General features: G+C 40.6%; 1 protein-coding gene across 2 annotated transcripts in view; it reads left to right on the forward strand.

Moving 5' to 3' along the window:
- FGFRL1 (fibroblast growth factor receptor like 1) overlaps nt 1–14,574 on the forward strand; it is a 481,514-nt gene extending 466,940 nt beyond the window's left edge. For both annotated transcript variants that reach the window (XM_030191069.1, XM_030191070.1), the window contains exons 5-7: nt 1,056–1,340; nt 9,926–10,279; nt 12,736–14,574. In XM_030191069.1, the coding sequence (XP_030046929.1) occupies nt 1,056–1,340; nt 9,926–10,279; nt 12,736–13,142 (1,046 nt within the window). In that variant the 3' untranslated portion in view covers nt 13,143–14,574. The remainder of the gene's footprint in view (nt 1–1,055; nt 1,341–9,925; nt 10,280–12,735) is intronic.
- The last annotated feature ends 6,013 nt before the right edge of the window (nt 14,575–20,587 follow it).

Genomic DNA, 20,587 nt, shown 5'->3' on the forward strand with positions numbered 1-20,587 from the left:
TAAAACTGATGGTGACGTATTCCATAATCTTGTCCTAAAAAAAAGGAAAGGGATTCTCAATAATAGTTTTAAAATAAATATTTTTTAAAGAAGGAAAAAGCTACTGTCAAAGTTCTTACAAAGCCCAATTTTCTACTGGCAGATGGAACAGCAAGGAATTCTCCTAGCCCCTCTGAATTTAAACCATTAACTGATTTTAAAATGAAACAACTTATTTTAAAATTAATATGTTAACGTATTGATAACCAGTGAAGATCACGCATGGATGAAGACACACTATCAAAACAACTCAGCCCACAAACCAGCCTAACAGCAGTATTCTGCATCAGCTGCAAACAGTTTTGTAAATTTCTTGTAATCTGAAGATATAACAAATTACAATAATCCAGTTAGGGCAGCAAAACTGTCTGGGCTGAAAACCCTAAAGTCCTCCTGTTGCAAATTTGATTTTCTGAGAGTGGTATTGTCATTTCAGACCTTGACTGACAGGCATCCACAGTTCTAGGGGCATCATCACATCAGTCCTGACTCCTTAAATGACAGCAGTGGCAGAGAACTCAGGGATTACTGAAATACACTGGAGGAGTAGCCTAGTGGTTAGTGCAGTGACCTCAGAATCTAAGGAACTGGGTTCAGTTCCCACTGCAGTTCCTTGTGACTCTGAGCAAGTCACTTAACTCTCCATTGCATTAGGTACAAAATAAGTACCTGTATATAATATTGAAACCACTTGATTGTAAACCACAGAAAGGCACTATATCAAGACACATTCCCCTTTCCTTGCAGAACAGACCAGAGACACATCTGTGCAATAAATATAAAACCCCCACTCATTCAGTCAGTGTTTTGCTGACTTCTGAGTGGTATCATGAGGACTGTGATTAATAAGAAAGAGATACATCGATACTTAAATATTAATATAATATATTGTAACCTTTTCAGTGTATTACTTTGTCTTTGATAAGAAGCTGATACAATGAGAGTGCTGTACTATTAAAGCATAACCCATCTGCCATGCTTTTTAATTTAATTTAATTTTTTTTTTTTTTTTTTAGTGCGACCAAGGTTTACACAGCCAGCTAAGATGAGGCGAAGAGTGATAGCAAGGCCTGTGGGGAGCTCAGTCCGTTTGAAATGTGCAGCTAATGGGAATCCTCGACCTGACATCACGTGGCTGAAAGACAACGTGCCTCTCACCGCTCAAGAGGTTGGAGAGAACAAGAAGAAGAAATGGACTTTGAACCTGAAGAATTTGAAACCCGAGGACAGCGGGAAGTACACATGCCGGGTATTTAACAAGGTTGGAGAAATCAATGCAACGTACAAAGTGGAAGTGATCCGTAAGTGCAAGCCTTGCCTTTAAAACGGGATGTTAAGGGTAATCTGCGCACAGATAACTGTGTGATTCCTGAATGAGAAGAATTAAAAGCACATGCGGCACGTTTGCTTGTGGTTAGAGTGCTCAAAACTTGTTGGACATCTGGTAGTGATAATGATGCAGCTGTGTGGAGATCCTAATAACATGTGTTTACAGTAAAACCAGAAGCAGAAACTGGAAAATGAATCCAGAGTCATCCTAAAGTCAGATGTGGCATTTTCACATCTTCAAAACTAGAGCACAGAGAACAAGCCCTTGTCTGTCTGAGGAAAATAGATCACAGTTAATTTAGCTTTTCTCATCTTAAGGTTGTGCGTAACATTTGTTTCTTTTAGCAATCTCTGTCTATGTCTTAAAAGAGTCCATTGAAAGAGTGGCTATTAGCAGGCAAAATAAAGATGTGGATATGAAAGGTTGTCTAAGGCTGCCTTCTGTCAGCAGTATGCTATAATAGTTTCTGGTTTTGATCAATTTCCTCCATTAAATCTTTGGTTGAGCTACTGGCCTAACCCTTCAGACTTCATCCTTGACTACTTATCTGAATCCAGATCCCTCTAGCTTTTGCTTCTGGCTCCAGTGTGTGGTACAGCTACCTCCAGCTTCTGGAGAGTGTGAGTTTGCCACAGCAGTGGTTCACCTTTTCAGAATAGTTTCAAGTTTATTCCAATTTGGTATCCTGCCTTGCAGAAGACTGTCTAAGCAGTGTGCAAATATATAAAATCAAGTAATTAAAAGAAGAAAAGAATCCATATATGCAGTGGCATACCTAGGGTAGTTGACATCTGGGGCTGGTCATTTTTTAACACCCCCCTCCAAAATCCAGTACTAGGCATACCTAGAATACAAAACACTCAGGACCTATAGAGCAATTCTACCATACCATAAGCAGTCATTTCTACGAGTCACACAAGGAAAAGGAAAGCATCTTAAACACTATAGTGAGACTAGAACATCAATTCACCTATTGTAAAACGAAACCAGACAGAATAGTACAGATCGTCGATCTTGCACAGTCAATGCCAACTGAAAGCCATGTCTTTTTCACAAACACAGATGCACCCTAATCCACTATAGAATAAGTAATCATAAACTTTCTATTTAGACAAAAATTAAACTGAACCCCCAAGATGCCAGACTCTGCATACAATGCAACACCACAGAAACAGAAAATGTCCCCTAGTACTGTGCAAAAATATAGAGACAGCAGATGTAAATTTGAAAAACCTAACAAATACCAATCACCACTTTACAAATTAACAAATAGAAATAAAATAAATATAGAAAGGTTTTGTTCTCCGAAAGTTAGTCCAAATGTATTAAAATTAGTCCAATAAAAAGATTACCTTATTTTCATGTTCTATTTATAAACATTTATTAACACAGCTACAATACTACTTTATCCTAAAGCAAAATAATTAAAAAAATATATTTTATTTACAGTTTGTTGTCTCTGGTTTCTGCTTTTTTCATCTTCTTTTCACTGTCTTCCTTCCATCCAACATCTGTCTTCGCTCTCTCCCTGCCATCCAGTGTCTGCCGTCTCTCTCTCCCTGCCATCCAGTGTCTGCATTTTCTCTCTCCCTGCCATCCAGTCTGCCCTCTCTCCCCTTCATCCATTGTCTGCCCTCTCCCTCTGCCCCTTTCATCCACTGTCTGCCCTCTCTCTCCCTTCCATCCACATCTGCCCTCTCTCTCCCTTCCATCTGGCGTCTGCCCTCTATCTCTGTCCCTTCCATCCACCATCTGCCCCTGTCTGCCCCCTCTCTCTCTCTCTCTCTCTCCCTTCCATCCATTCTGCTTTTTCTCTGCCTTCCATCCACTGTCTGCCCTTTCTCTCTGCCCCTTTGATCCACCATATGCCCTCCCTCTCCCATCCATCCAGGGTCTGCCCTCCCTCTCGCTCCCCCTTCCATCCAGGATCTGTCCCCTCTCTCTCTCTCTCTCTCTCTGCCTCCTCTTTTCGTCCCCCAGTTCCAGCCCCAGCCCCATTATCCCACCTGCCCCTAGTTTCAGCCACAGCCACTTCTCCCTGTCGCCTTTTCAGCCCCCAGTTCCAGTATTAGCCCCCTTAACCCACCTACCCTCCTTTTCAGCCCCCAGTTCCAGTCCCCTTCATCCACATGCCTTACATTAGGGCCCCCCTTTTCAGTTCCAGCCCCATTCTCTCACCTGCCCTCCTTTTCAGCCCAGACCCATTCTCCCACCTGCCCCTGGCATGGCCCCATTCTCCCTCTTGCCCCCTTCTCAGATCCCAGTTCCAGATCTAGGCCCCTTCTCCCATCTGAGCCCCCCCCCCCCCGACCCAGTCCCCTTCTCCCATCTGAGCCCCACCTCCCCGACCCAGTCCCCACCTGCCTACCCTCAGCTCCATCAACAGCCCTCTTCTCTCTGCCACCCGGCACCCTGCCTTTAAAAAGAAATCTCTGAAGCGGCGGCACAGTGCCTCACGTCTGCGTGTAAAAGAAGCGGATTGCCTGGTCGGGCCTTCCCTCACTATGTCCCGCCCTCCTCTGATGTAACTTTCTATTTCCACAAGGGCGGGACACAGGGAAGGCCCGACAAGGCGATCCGCTTTTACATGCAGATGTGAACTTCAGTGATTTGAGGGGGAGTTTGTACTTCCCAAAAGGGATTTTATATTTTAGAACAGGCATCTGGCTGGGCAGGAGTGAGTAAAGATAGCTCCATTGCTTCCTAGGCCTCTTGGGGAGCCAGCCATTGTGTATTTTTGTCTTTGGCAGAAAGGAGTGTTTTTAGGAGATTTATGCTGTACATCAGGATTGGAGGGGTTGGTGGCACACTAGAGTGCCAGGGATCAGAGCATCCTCTGAAGGGGGTTCAGGGGAATCTGTTTTATAAATATATATGTCCGAAGTTGGGGCTAGGGAGAGTGGTGGTGTCAGTATAAACCACCAGGAATTGGAGACCTCCAGGAGGGGTCCAGAGGTTTTCCAACATGGGTCATCTGGGCCCTTTACATTGTACTGCTGCCACACATAGGGGTTTCTTGGGTTATTGGGGATCATTTGCTGACAGTGGACTGCAATCCCATTCCTGGTTACTGGGATTTTGACCACATTGTCCCATTGTTGAACTTGTTTGCTTCCCTCCCCCACTCATATGGAACTGAAGATTCATGTTATGGTTCATCTTATGCTTTGCTCAGATAACCCCTTCCTATCTTGCAGACCTTCTCGCCCTTTATGCTTCTGGCAGCAGTCTTTGTTCCTCCCCCAGGCTTCCTTACAGTCTCTTCCCTTTCGATCTTATCTTCACCTCAACATCTCTTAGATTCTGCCTTCCCATGTCTCTCTGTGGAACTCCCTCCCATTGACCACTTGGCAACAGCCCTCCCTCTCTAAATTTAAGCAAGAGTTTATGTCTTTGCTTTTTCAACTGCCCTTTCCTGACCTGTGAGGTTGTGGAAGTATCTCCGCTTCCCATCCCTTTTCTCTGCCACTCCCCTATGTTGAGTTAGTACAATTGACAGTTTCCCCTGTTTTTCTTCCATCCTGCTTCCCTTATGTCCTCCTTTCTTATCTTTTTACTTTTAGACTGTTTCACTTTGCTGTGCCTGTTGCATGAATTGCAGTATACCAAGTGCCTGTAAATAAATAAAGATGGTTGAATCGATGATGTAGTGGATCATGCTCAAGGTGAATCAATGTATTGAATAGGAAAATGACATAATCAAAATGTCCCCTCAGTGGCCATAACAGTTTTCTTTCTTAGATAAATGGCTTTTGTATCCAATCCTGATGGATCAGTTTGGCATTTGTGGTGAAGTCCTGCAATGGTTCAATGGTTTCTTAAAGTCAAGACAATATCAAGTGGGGTGCCCCAGAGTTTATTATTTTATTTATTTATTATTAGGATTTATTTACCGCCTTTTTGAAGGAATTCACTCAAGGCGGTGTACAGTAAGAATAGATCAAACATGAGCAGTAGGCAATTAGAGCAGTAAAAATATTCGAACAACAATACAAAGTATGGTATGGTATACTACTTGCAATGACAACACATATGTACTAGAACATTATAATTGGTAGTGAGAGGTAAGGCAAAGTTGTAACATATAGATGAGTAAGAATGTAGGAAGAATTAGAAAGTAAGGTGATTGATTTGAAGAAAGTTGCACGTGAGGTCAGAGAGATGGTTAAATATTATCTCAGCTAGGGTAGGAGTGGATAAACATGTCCCGCTGCAGTATATGCAGCCCGAGTCAATCCTTGTGTGTTTGAGTAAGACTAACAAGTTAGTTACTTCTTCCGTTAAAGGCTTGGTTGAAGAGCCAAGCTTTCACCTGCTTCCTGAAGTACAGGTAGTCTTGTGTTAAGTGGAGCTTTTCAGACAATGCATTCCAGAGTGTGGGGGCTACTCCGGAGAAGGCTCGCTTGTGGGTATCACATCGTGTAATGTCTTTTGGAGAGGGAGTAGTTAGTGAAAGTCCTTGGGAGGACCTTAGTGTCCTTGGCGGTGTGTGGAGGATCATCCTATTCTTCAGATACTCTGGGCCATTTCCTTTCAGGGCCTTGAAGATCAGACATAGAGTTTTAAATTTAGCCCTGTATATATATTTAGCCCTTGAATATAAATTGAATTTAGCCCTTGAATCAAGCCTCTTAAGACTTGTTAACTGTAAAGTCTCAATATCTTGAAGTATAACCGTGGTACACCAGCACACACCTGAAGTCTCTTTATTTTCTGAAGTTTCCTTTATTGAATAAACACAGATAATTTACTCACAGTCAGATGTTCAGAAGTGTTGCTCCAGGGCACAGAGACTCCGTTATTTTGAGAGCTGTATTAGTGTTGGAGGTAGAAATCTGAAGAGAGGCAGCTTTATTGCAGAGGTGAGAAAATAGTTGAACAGGTAGAAATAGCTCGGAGCTGGGTGACTGGAAAGTGCACTGTCTCATTAGGAAGATATATAGAGAGAGTTCCCTCCTTTCTCCCATTCTGTTTAATATAATGATGGTCCCACTAGGTTTAATACCTTTCTTTACACTGATGATGTCACTATTTACATACCATTTAAAGAAAACTTAGATGAAATCTTGGATCTGATGGAATCTTGGGCTGCCAACTTTAAATTAAAACTGGAAAGGATAAAACCAAGTTACTAATCTTTTTTTTATTATTATTATTATTATTTTTATATGCAATTTACAAGATATTTCAGGATTATACACTTGAATAAGAAAAGTCAGTATTTCAAAAGAAAAAAAACATTTTACAATATAATATGAAAGAAGAAGAAATAATAAGAAATATATTACCCAAGTCCACTAGAGTGAGGATCCAAGAAACATATCTCAGGAGGTATCCAAAGAAAAACTATTATTAAACAATTTGATTAACACCTAGAAAAGACAGTGAATTATCTTATTTTATGCCTGTTGTATTTTTAGAGGCTATGAAAGATGTTAATTGTGAGGGTTCTGAAAAAAAACATATTTTATCAAATTATGTCGAATCACACATTTGCAGGGAAATCTTAAGTAAAATACAGCACCTAATTAAAGAACTGCTGATTTTAACAAAAGAAATTGTCTTCTTCTCTTTTGAGTCTCTTTCGACACATCTGGGAATAAATTTACTTTTAATCCAAGAAACAATTTATCTCTGTTTTTAAAAAACAGTCTAAATAGCCATGCTTTGTCTGGTGATAATACTAAAGTGGCTATCAAAGTCACTGGTATAGCTTGCTCTGTTTCAGAGGTCTCCAAAAGTGCTGACACATCTAAAGGTACATTTTGTTCTTGCTGAGATATTTCTTTTTGTGGAACGTAATATACTTGGTTAAAAGGTGGTAGACTTTCTTGAGGAATTTGTAAAATTTCTTGAAGATATCTTTTTAACATGTCTAGTGGCTTTACCATTTTAACCTTTGGAAAATGTATAAATCTGAGGTTGTTATACCTCATATAATTATCATAGGTTTCCATCCTTCTTCTCAAATTTACAACATCTTTCACCATTATTTGTTGCACTTTCTCAACTTCTAAAATTTTTTTATCCATTTTTTCTTCTTTTTCATTTAATACTTTAATATCCAACTCATTCTTAACCACCATCTGTTCAACCAAATTTACTTTCTCGTTTATAACATTGGATTGATTGGTAAAGGTCTGAACTGCTTGGGAAATTAAATCCCATAAGGAGTCAAGTGTTACCTCAGATGGTTTCTCAAGGACTTTAAGTGAAGGTGTAAGAAAATATTTCAGAGTCCTCACTGCTTCATCTCCTCCGTGTCCCGTAGCTGAGGCCCCAGCATTGGTCATCTCGGGGATCACTAGCTGCCCCTCTCTCTCCCTCATGTTGAAACACAGCTTCATTCTCGGGGCTTGCCCCTCCGCTCAACGTCGGTGGCCCCATTGATCCTGTAGAGGGAGAGCTGGTAAACCACGGCTGCGGGGGCGGAGTTCTCTGATCGGGGCTCAACGATACACTGTGCCCTGAGGTCACTGATTCCTCCAACACGCCGGCGTCTCTCATGGGTCCACTTCCGGTCACTTTGCACTGCCCTGAGGACCTCACAAACTGATCCATTGGACCTAAAGGTAAGGGGGAAGGTAGCAGTGAAGCTCAGGCTGCTGCTTTTCCCCGTCTTTTTGGCATAATTTTGCGTGCAGAAAAAAGAGGTTCTCAGCGTTTCAAGGTGTGGCAGCCATCTTGGATCCCTCCCAAGTTCCTAATCCTAAGCAATTCTGCCCATTCAATGTCTAATAAAAACTTCACTACTGATAATGTATCCTATCCTTTTTCTACCACCATGAAAATCTTGGGAATAACTATCGACCGATACCTATCATTTGAACCTCAAGAGTCTATGGTGATTTCTACTGTCTTTAATTCTCTTTGGAGAAAGAAAAGAAAGGCCTCAGTCTTTTCAAATTCACTTTAGTTCAGTCTTTAGTGCTATCCAGATTTGATTACTGTAATGCTGTTTACTCAGGCCTAAAAGTCTCTCTCATTAAAAAAACATCAGAATATTGCGGCTTGTCTCGTATATAAAGCTCTTCGATTCACCACGTCAGCTCTTCCTTTAATTAAACTGCATTGGCTTCCACCAAATGCAAGAGTTATCTTTAAACTATGTGTACTTGTTTATTACTACTACTACTATTTAGCATTTCTATAGCGCTACAAGGCGTACACAGTTTTATTTGGTCTTTTACCTGACTATATGCAATACTTGTTAAAATTACCTTTGCCTGATGCTCATCTGACGTCAAGAGACTATCTTCTCCACTTTCCATGTAGTAAAAATGATGAAAAAATTCACATACCAAGCTACTAGGAAATGGAATTCCTTACCACAGTCACTCAGATATGTTACTGGCTACTTGAAATTTTATAAATTGTTGAAAACATTCTTATTATTTAGTGGATTCCTCGTCACTGTTGGTTATTGTTATTATTTTAGTTAATTTGTTATTGCAAAATGAGTCATCTTACTGCTTGGATGTTTTTACCTATTGTTTCATATTTTCGTTATTGTAATTTGCTTTAAAAGTTTGATGTAAGCTACATTGAACCCGAATTTGTTTGTGATAGTGCGGGGTGGAAATGCCATAAATAAATAATAAGTTCAATCTGGCTCATGCAGTGGTGGTTCCAGCTTATCAAAGTTGATTCCAAGTCACATAAAGAAAAACAAAAAGAATACAGTCACATACACATATGGCTGCATTTTTGGGACCATGATTTTATCTATGTATTTATATAGTTTGTTTTAAGAGACAATGCAAACCGAGCATTTGAGAATCTGAGGTAACTGCAAGTTTGGGGAGGGTCCTGGGGGTGGGAGGAGAACGTGAAAATGAACAATGTGTAACTGTCACAGATATAGAATTGTTGATATTGTAACATCTTTGTTTCTGGAACTTTTTGTCACTCTCAAGGGGTTATTTATTAACAAGATGTACTAAATTGTAATTAAGGGGATGTTTTTATTTTATTGTTAGTTTTTTTGTTTTGTACAGTATTTTAAGTGGTGATAGCCAAGAAGAGGGTATATAAAGATTTATAAATAAAATAAAAATGTGATTAACACACATTTACCACAGGTTCCACTTCATAAAATAGGCCCTGTGGTAAGTCATGGGGGGGCAATTCTTTTAAGTGACATCTAGAGTTAGGCATCACTTAGGCATATCAAATGCACCATTAATTGAAAGTAAGGCCTCTATGTGCAGTAGGCACTATTCTATAAGGTAGTGCCTAACTGCAAGCAGGGTAGAGCGTAAGCGGTCCATGAGCGTGTCTCCCAGGTGTGCACACCCCACCTTACGCCTGCTATTGACATAGCATAAGAGCATGCACTTATACATGGGCACACCAATGCTGACCTTACATTAGTATTCTATAATGGAATGTTGATGCCAAGATGCCGTTATAGAATTGGCACTAAATGCATGTCATTGGGGCACCTAGATGAGGTGCCAGTTTGTAGCATTGTCCCCAGTGTGCGTTAACTGTGATAGTGTGTTATCCTTACTGTTCTTGTTAATAAAGAAGATTTGTCTGTGCAATTTGTTTTAGAGAGGACAAGATCTAAACCAATCCTGACAGGAAACCACCCTGTGAATACAACAGTTGATTATGGTGGAACTACTTCCTTCCAGTGTAAAGTGCGCAGTGATGTTAGGCCTGTTATCCAGTGGTTAAAGAGGGTGGAGTACGGCACAGAAAATAAGTACAATTCTACAATTGACGTTGGAGGCCAGAAGTTTGTTGTACTGCCCACTGGGGAAGTTTGGTCTCGGCCTGATGGATCCTACTTAAATAAGCTGATGATAACCCGAGCAAGAGAAGAAGATGCTGGCATGTACATCTGCCTTGGAGCAAACACCATGGGCTATAGCTTCAGAAGTGCTTTTCTAACTGTGTTGCCAGGTGAGCACTGATTTTTGCAATGTGGCCTGTATTAATGCATTATCTGGTGTTAGGGTTGTTTCAAAAAGTGAAAGTTTTGATCAAAAATGTCTGTGATAGATTTTATTTTAATAATCCAAACCCTGCGTTACATGGTTTTCAGAAGATCATGATTCAGAGGAAATAAACCCCCAGAGATTTGATCTGTGAATCACAAATATAAATTATGCCAGCCAGTAGATACCCAGAAATGTATTTTGTAGTTTGACACTTGACCTGATCTCCTTTGTCAATTTAGAGAAAAGTAGACTGAGCAACTTTTAGGAAGCTGAGAGGGAGTGGGATCACTGCACTATTGTATTGCAGAAATACTTTACATTCACTGAAATTGGTGATTATTCAAGAGTTTCTTCGGCATGGAGTACCCTGGTTTCCTGCTTACATGAAATAAATATTTCTGAGGTGTCCAAAATAGACTTTTCTTGGTTTACACAGGCCCAGCATTAGCCACTTGCCAAACAGACTTTCAGCATTTGAAGTAGGAAGGTCCCTCTAGGTTAGCTCTTTGGGTCAGAAATTCAGCACTAACTCTCTTCTCATGTAGGAGGCAAGATTTTAGAGTACATACTGTTTACAACCATTATTTGTAAGTTTAGGGAAGTCCTTTTTGCAACTTTCTATGTAAATAATATGTATTTTAAACCATTGCACAAATGAAAACAACAACATTCCTTATTTTCAGTGGTTATGACTCTTCTTGGTCCTAATTCCAGCCTGTGACCTTAACCAGCACACTTCCAGTCAACTTCTACCTCAGACATATTGCTACCAAAATGCATTTGCAGACCTTCCTAATCCCAGCATTTTAGCTGCCACTCCTGACTTGTCTGTCTCTAGGCACTACAAACACCATTTAGTCTTAGATTATCTTACCTATGGCCCCTCATCAGTTACACACCCAGCCAATATACAACTCTCTGGTATTTTATTTTTGTTACATTTGTACCCTGCGCTTTCCCACTCATGGCAGGCTCAATGCGGCTTACATGGGGCAATGGAGGGTTAAGTGACTTGCCCAGAGACACAAGGAGCTGCCTGCGCCTGAAGTGGGAATTGAACTCAGTTCCTCAGGACCAAAGTCCACCACCCTAACCACTAGGCCACTCCTCCTGAGTCAGAATGTATTCCTAAGAGCATCGTGGTTACTCCTATCAGCTTGTCTGGCTGCTCCCCAGCAAAGACTGTGTGCCCAGGAACTTTGAACATCATGTGACTGCTGACCTTTGGCTTCTAATTAGAACCCCTCACAAAACACAGTACTCATCTGTCACTGCCCAAAACCATGGTAGTTCCTTAATTCCTTCACAATCTGCTACACTATTGCAACTACCTTATTTCAGGATCTCCCCAGTAAGCCAGAATTCTACCTTGGTATTAAATTCTCCTGAACTCATTTGTGGCATGCAGATTTGCCTCCTGTGTGCCTCACAAACAGCTTAGGCTTTTTCTTCCATTCAGTAGCAGGCTGCTTGGTCACAGGTGCTTAATTTTGTTTACTTGGGCTTTGAGCCCAAGCTGCTTTCCTACTAAAGTTCATAGTCTGCCTGTTTCCCTCATGAGTTTACTTTCTGTGAATTCAGAACTCCTTGGGGCTACAACTCCCAGCATTCCCGTGAACTCGCTGCTTTTCAGGGTACTCTTATGTTTTATGGAGTGTCCCCTGGTGCAAGATTGCCTTATAAATAGTGACATGTTATCCAGCATGTTACACATTTCAATAGAAATACTCAGGATCTCAGCTTAGAATGAGTAGGGCCATTGAACCTTCTTTAAGCATAACATGTTCTAAAATGCTTGAACTCTTAACATGGGATGCCACTTTCATAGCACTCAAGTATAAAAAAGAACCCCAAGTTTCAAAGTATGTGTGAGCCCAAATCTCTTTCCACTGATAGCACATTTCTATGAACTAGTCATACTGCTTATATCCCAAGAAAATGGCTGCCGTTTAATAAATCAGTACGTTACCTCACAGAAATTAGAATGGAACCCTTAGTTCCAGGAACACCCAGGCCACATCACTAAGTTATTGATATTAGAGATTACTGTTTGTTGACATTTACCACATTTCACCTTCCAGTTTTTATGAGGAAGCCAAGCTCAAGGCTGTGTTGACAGCTTTGCAACATACGTGCCTTGAATTTGTTCATACTCTTACAAATGGAAAAGAAAATACAAATGAACATTTGGGTTCGCCCTTCAACAAAAAAGAAAGGAGCTTGTTTGTCCTTAAGAACTTGGAAGTTAAAACATCAGGAACAGAACATTATTGGCTTCCTTTGTGAATACTTGGCAAAACTTGGCTATCAGAAACACTGTGCAGAACCTCCTTATGCTTAACAAGTGTTTTAAATCTGCATTGCATAACTTTCCTTAACCTTCCACTTTTTCTTTTTCTCCTTCTCCCTGTTGTTCAGATCCCAAGCCCCCGATTGCTCCTGTAGCTTCTTCAACCAGCAGCCTGCCATGGCCGGTGATCATCGGGATTCCTGCAGGGGCCATTTTCATCTTTGGGACAATCCTCTTGTGGCTCTGCCAGACGAAGAAGAAACCTTGCTCCCCTCCATCTGCAGCTGTTGTACACAGGCAACAGCAGAGAGACAGGGTCAGTGTGCCCCAAGCCGTGGACAAAGACTGTATGTCCTCACTAAACTATGAGGAATATGTAGTTCAGCAGCAGCATTTACTGTCTCCAGGAGCTACAGTGGCACCTGGGGTGGCATCAAAAATGTACCCAAAGATTTACACGGACATCCATACGCATACTCACTCACATGTGGATGGGAAGGTCCACCAGCATCAGCACATTCATTATCAGTGTTAACTGACCACCCAAATACTTGTATTGGTTTACCACAGCGGTACCTCGGAAAGACTTCAGTCAGCTTACACTGCCAGGAAAAAATGTTAAAAAATTAACATGGACAAAAGTTAATGTTTTTGGTTTCAGGTTTAGGGCATAGGCGTGGGATTTTGAAGGAAATAATTGAGGGAGCCAAGGCATTTCTTCAAGAAACAAGATGATGATTATTAATAATATTTTTAGGATGGGATGGTAATAGTTAAGACAGAAGGCGATGATCAGAAATGTATGCCATGCCAAGGCCAAAATAATTTAAATGTGGTTTTATTCCATGAATATCGCTCTTTTATTCCTCTGCTGTTCATCATGTGATTGGGTGCTGGTTCCCTCGGTCTCCAGTCTTTAGGAATCTGATTAAGAATCCCTTACCTCAGCCTTAATGAAGGTGTAACATACCTGAGGGATAGTGCCAAAAAGTGAGAAAATACAGACTGAAAGGTTTGACTGGCCTGGTCCAAAGGAGTGGGAGCTTTGTGGAAAGCTGGGATATATTTTTACATACAAAGTTTCTGCCGGTTTTCTAGATGCACAAATATTTTTTGAGTTTAAGTCTGTTTTTAAGAATCTGAACTTTATTTCTGAAAGGTAGAAAAGTGTGTACCGTCCCTGAATATCTGCCATGAAGAAAAGAAGAAATTGTACGTCTTACCTCTACAGTTTCTATTAAAAAAAATACTTCCAAAGAGTGATCCCAGATGTCCTTTTCCAATGTGGACAGTTTTGATTTCCCCAGATGCCTTTGATTAGATGATGTAACAAGCTACCATCGCAATATGAAAAACGGAAAAAGCAATAACACGAAAACATTGTGGCGTATGCACTTGAGTCATGTATTTTCACAGACTCAGTTTTTGCTGTTGATACAAAGCAAAGTTGTTTAAACAAGACAGGACCTTATAAGTGCCTCTGTGGACTAGAATGAATTCAATCATGAAAATACATTTGTAATTCTATATAGATTTTAAACAGAAGTCATGTATATTTAATTTATTTTGTTAAAGAGAAAGTGTATAATATTTTCCTCAAAACAGGCATTTCTAGACATATATTTGATCAAAGCAGAAAGATTGTCCGGTTCTTCTACAGAATATGCCATTCTCCAGATGTAAAGCAATGTAGCATATGCAGTTCTTTGCTTCATCAACAGGAAAGTCATGTGCTTGTATATACGTAGTTAAATTAGACGTGTCTAATATTATAATCATTGTGCCGACAATCTTGTACAGTTGAACCGTGCTGTTAAGGTGAAAGCTTTATCAAACATTGAAAAAACAAAGGGGCCCTTCGACAAAAGTACTGTAAATTATGGGCTTTAACGCGTTTTATCGTGGGACTTTCCTGCCTGCTAAGCCCAGATTTAGTATGGCATTTTTTAAGGGTTTTTCACTTTTTTTTTTAAAATTTGTAAGTCGTGTACTAATGTTCTCAATAGCGCATGAGATCTGTTAAAAAATTAATTTGGGAGCTCTTGCCGTCTCCTATTTAGGAGGTGGTAGGTGCTCCTGTGTTAATTCTGAATTATCTAGTTGGCTTATGCTAATCATAAAGTGCTAGCTGGAAAACGCAGGAATGCCCCCTCTGGAAACTAATTTAAAAAAAATAATCCTGTATACACAGTGAGGGGCCCTTTTACCGCATGCCAATATGGAGCTATCACCGGCCCAGTACGGGCACTGGGGGTAGTTCCAACCCTAGCACACGCCATTTCCTGCACTAGGGAAAATAGGGCACTGTTTTCTAGCGCGGCAGCTACCCAGAAGTAATCGGGCAGTGCCGTGTACTATCCGGGTACAGCTGGGTTGGCATGGGAGCCCTTACCGCCACCTCAGTGAGTGACAGTAAGTGCTCCTCCCCGCATGGCCACGCGGTAAGAGCAATCGTACTGCATGAACATGGCTATTTTCAGCCTATTTTGCTTGCTGCGGTAAAAAGGGCTGCAGCATATGGCAAAAATGCCCCCCCCCCCCCCACCCCCCGCTAGCGCAGGGCCCTTTTTACCACAACTTAGTAAAAGGACCCCTTAGTGCGTGCAGACAGACAAAATACCACAAAATGCTTTATCACGTTTCCATGGTAGCCTGTTCTGGCACACTAACGTTACCTTACGGGCTTAACATCCTCTAGTAGAAGGCCTTCAAAGTTTGGTCCATGGTTAAGAATAGTGAAAGAAGAAAAAATGGTTGTTCGTGAGTACGCATGAATGTTCACATGTATATGTCACAGTTATGTTTATGCATTTGTGTATTCATGTGGTATAGCCATCTGTAGATAATTTTACACATGTGTATGTATATGTGTATCCGTATATGTGTGTGAGTGTGTAAGATAAATGCCTAGCTATATATTTTTTATATATTCATCTTCCTACTCAATTACAAATATGTGAAAACAGCCCTACTGTCTGCCCACCAGAGTGATCCTGGTAAATATTCAGATACAGACTGTCACAGCTCAACTTTCTGAACCAGGAATATTTTGATCCTGTAACGACTGAGCATTTCTGGGATGCCTTACTGACAAAATTCGTATTAAAAATAGCATTAGCATGAGAAACAGCTGCCATTAAACTTTTTGCACATATTCTGCATATATATATATATATATATATATATATATATATATATATATATATATATATAGTAGTATTACCTGGAGAGTCGATTCATTTTCAGACTCGAGTCCCAACTTTATTAAAGATTAAAAAATCTTTTTTTGATCATCTAATGACACAAATGCTTGATAAAGCTTTCACTTTAACTGCAACATGTGTGCTTTCAATTATATAAAACTGCATATTCTAATTTTTTTCTTTGAATTGAAAGGTGTGTATAAAAAAAAAAGCGGTGAATTTAGCTTTTAGTTGTACATGGCTCTTCAGCTTCTTTCCCTGTCAATTCTAGGTTTGGCATTTTTGCGTGCTTGCAGTTTTCTGCCTGTTTAGGATAAGAAATAAAGCCTGTTTCATGCCCTTTCACACACAAATGTCAACAAAGCTATAAAGTCACATACTTCCAACCAATAAAGTAAAGCATAGATGTTGACGGATGTGAGCTGCAGTACATTTTTGGAACTGCTTTGTGATGTAGAAAATAGGGTAGTAAAGAGCTCTCCCAAAAATGATGAAAAGAAATCCCTGATCCCTTCCTTATCAAGAGACCAGATTTCTCATTCATGCAATGTATACACTGTCACTGGGAATCAAAACCATGAAATACTTAAAGAAAGGAGGTTTATCTAAACTTGTTCTGAAAAGCTTCGTTTAGAGTGGTATTTTAAAGCTGTAATTTCAGAAATTATAATTCATTTCACAAATGGCGAATGAAGTATGCATCATGAAATAATAAGTAATCACAATATTTTAGCATATGTGATCTTTTCTGAGAAAAAGTGACCAATGTCACCAGAAACAAAAAAATGAGGTTTTAATGAATTCTCCAAACCCCATCCTTGTATGTGGAAAAAAATAAAAAATTACAGAAGTTCAAACAGTGAAGTCTGCAGACTACTTATGGGCCCATCACATGAAAAAGTGTTCATTCTCAGCATTTTTGGACCTGCTACTTTAGTCACCTTTTCCCAGAGATGGTCACATATTTAAAACAGAAGAGCCTTCACACCTTAAGTACTGATGTGTGCCAACCCTGTTAACATTCATTTTTTTTGCTCTGATCTTTCTCTTGTCAGAATCTTCAAAATCTGTTGTGGACTAAACTAACTATGGGGGTCTTTTACAAAGGTGTGCTAGAGTTTTTAGTACACGCTAAAAGCTAGCAACGCCCATAGGAATATATGGGTATCTCTAACGTTTTGCGCGCGCTAAAAAAGCTTTGTAAAACAGGCCCTATAATACTTCCAAATTACTGTAAATGATTTCCATTGATTGAGATCTTATAGGGCCCCTTTTACCAAGCTGTGGCAAAAGGGGGCTTTTTCACAAGCGCCGAGACCCCCTTTTACTGCAGCGGGTAAAAGAGAAGTCTTTCTTTCCTACAGGAAATGGTCATGTGGCTATTTGGGAGGGGGAAGCCCTTACTGCCATGGCAGTTGGGGCTCCCGCGCTAACCTAGCGGTAACTGGGCAGCACCCAGCACTGCCCGATTACCGCCGGGTATACAGTGTTATGCTTAACGCTCGCTAAACATGAAGTACCGGTGGTTCTTCCCACCCCTATTGTGCCGTCATATCCAGCGCTACAAAAATATATTTATTTTTGTAGCGCTGGATATGACGGCACACTAGGGGTGGGAAGAACCGCCGGTACTTCATGTTTAGCGAGCGTTAAGCATAACAGTACTGCGACTAGTGGATAGTGACAGTTCTGCACACAGGTCTGAGCAGAAAAAAAATTGTATTCATGCATGAACTGGAATATTGTTTTCTGCATAAATTTCAGCATAGCAAAACTTTTTATATACAAGCAATGTTTGCAAGGTTGATATTGATCTTCAGAATAGCATACCGGCACATTCACAGATGTGTGCTGACACTTTCGTTTAACTCAGACACGTGCACAATGCTAGCTACCCTCGACGCAGAACCTTATGTACATGCGTCCAGCAGATTTAACCTGATTACCGTACAAGTTCTGCGCGCTGTGAATTTGCATATGAATAGCTTACTGCATCAGCGGGCAAAACATTCTCATTCAGTTCACATTAGAAGCTGTGCGCTCTGATGCACATTTTTCTGCATCAGCCCCTCAGAAAGCACAGGACCCAACACGGGAATCAGCCCAGAGTTTCTGGGTGGTGGTGCACAGCACTTGCCATCTGAGCCACTAGGTCTTCCCTGTATTACTCTAGCGACTATTTCCACACAAAAGACCAGTTCCTTTCAAATGGTTCAAACAGTTTATAAGATGTTTGGCTTTGCAGATCCAATTTATCAGTGTAGTAATATGCAAGTGGTGTTTTTGAAAGCTGATCTTCAAACGCACTTTGAGCCGATGATAAATTTTCACCAAAGTTAATGTTAAAAAATGCATTTCTGCAATAGCTTTTTGAGCGTTGTTAATGAATGAAAACAGGAGTTGGTGGCTATCAGTCATTTTGACAGATTATATAATGTTTCTATTGCTACTGGCTTATTTCCCAACTAAGAACACATGTAGCTCTTGCACAGTCCGCCAAGAATCTAAATTTCCTTTTGCTGCATTTTATTCCATCATTGTTTTGCTTGGTAATGATTTTGATAACAGTTTTTTTCCCCCCCTAGAAGTCATCTACTGGAAAATAAAAACGTGACTAAAACAATAGGTTAATATTGTTTGAGTTAATCTGGTCACACTTCCTCGCTGTGCAGACAATCACTTGGCAAAGATGTTAGATCAACTTGCTACTTTCTTGTTGAGAAAATAAACATTCATGCAACGTACATTAGCGTTTTATGTGTTTTATTAGTAGTATCTATGATATACATTATGCAGGCCAGTGCTGTGGTGGAGAGTGTCTCAGTAGCACAAGAGGCAGAAATGCCATCTCCAACTCTTCTTTATTAAAGTGTGTTTTCAGATGAATGCAGCACTTTACAGACAGTCCCTGCTTCTTAAAGCTTACAATTTAATAAGACTGACAGAAAATGGGAAATGGACGAGACATAGAGCCTTTAAGATAAAACAATGGGGCATCCAGGGAGTAGCCCATGGGCAATAAAAGGGAGGCCATGTATGAGATGACTAGCTTTAAGTTTTAAAAATCACCTTAAGGAGCTACATTTTCAGACTGGATTTGAATCTGGCAAAATAGGAGGCATGGTGTATGTGTGGATGAACCAGTTGGAGTTATGCCCTTCAGTTAGCAAAGGGTAAAGGTGCAAGAATCAGGACTGTGCCCCAAAAATAATCTATATAAGAAAAGCAGAAACTGGGTGTGGATAAGTGAGAAGGATTCCAGGACAGCTGAACGTGCCATTTTCTAGTAAATAAATGGCTAGGAGAGACCCCCATGCACCTTCATACAGCACTTGACCCTACAAGCTAAACCAAAATCATTTTGGTTGTATTGTGTGGTATTCCTCATTTAAGTTTCCCACTAATAAATTAGAAATCCATTCCACTCAAAATAATTTGTGAGAAAGTTAAATGACAGCTGGCTTGGACTCTTGCTTTATTTCCCATTTCCATCTGTATGTAGGACATTTTTTTAAATACCTTGGTGTCGTTAAATATTGCTGTCTAGAATTTTGAGTCAAAATGATGGCTTCAATTTTAAGAAGAACAAATCCACATTGAGATATATGAATAACAGGCTTATTTTCGAAAGAGAAGGGCTCCCACCTTCCGACACAAATCGGGAGATGGGCGTCCTTCTCTGAGGGTCGCCCAAATCGGCATAATCGAAAGCCGATTTTGGGCGCCCTCAACTGCTTTCCATTCCCTGTTCTGTAAAACATACCAAACCCCAGCCTTGGCTGACCTCTAGAATCTGCTACCTAAGTTCCTGTGCCCGCTCTGCCGAACGCCTTTGGCTGAAATCCCGTGCCCATGCTGACTTCATACATTTCAAATTCTTCCTGATCTCCTTCCAGTCTGCTCTTTTACTTGCCAAACAGGACTATTACATCCAGTTGACAAATTCTCTTAGCTCAAACCCTCGGCGTCTCTTTGCCACACTGAACTCTGTCCTCAAAGTGCCTTCACCTTCAACTCCCCCTTCACTTTCCCCCCAGACTCTGGCTGAGTACTTTCATGATAAGGTTCACAAAATTGAACTTGAATTCTCAACCAGGTCACCTCCATCTCTCCTTCCCTTAGTCCATTCTCTCAACCTTCCAACCCCTGCCTCCTTTTCTTCATTTTCTGAAATCACTGAAGAGGAAACTACACATCTTATTTCCTCCTCGAAATTAACTACCTGTTCCTCTGATCCTATTCCCACTCATCTACTTAACACTATCTCTCCTACTGTTAATCCCTTTTATCTGTCATATCCTCAATCTTTCACTTTCCACTGTGACTGTTCCTGATGCCTTCAAACATGCCATAGTCACACCACTCCTTAAAAAACCTTCATTGGACCCTACCTGTCCTTCCAACTATCGCCCCATCTCCCTCCTCCCTTTCCTATCCAAAATACTTGAACGTGCAGTTCACCGCCATTGCCTTGACTTTCTTTCATCTCTAGCTATTCTTGATCCACTTCAATCTGGCTTTCACCCCCTTCATTCAACTGAAACAGCACTTGCTAAAGTCTCCAATGATCTGTTCCTGGCCAGATGCAAAGGTCTCTATTCTATCCTCATCCTTCGCGATCTATCGGCTGCTTTTGACACTGTTGATCACAGCCTACTCCTTGATACGCTGTCCTCACTTGGATTTCAGGGCTCTGTTCTTTCCTGGATTTCTTCTTTTCTCTCCCAGCGTACTTTTAGTGTATAGTGTAGTGGATCCTCCTCTACTTCTATCCCAC

The sequence above is a fragment of the Microcaecilia unicolor genome, chromosome 2 (assembly GCF_901765095.1).
Source record: "Microcaecilia unicolor chromosome 2, aMicUni1.1, whole genome shotgun sequence".
NCBI classification, from domain to species: Eukaryota; Metazoa; Chordata; class Amphibia; order Gymnophiona; family Siphonopidae; genus Microcaecilia; species Microcaecilia unicolor.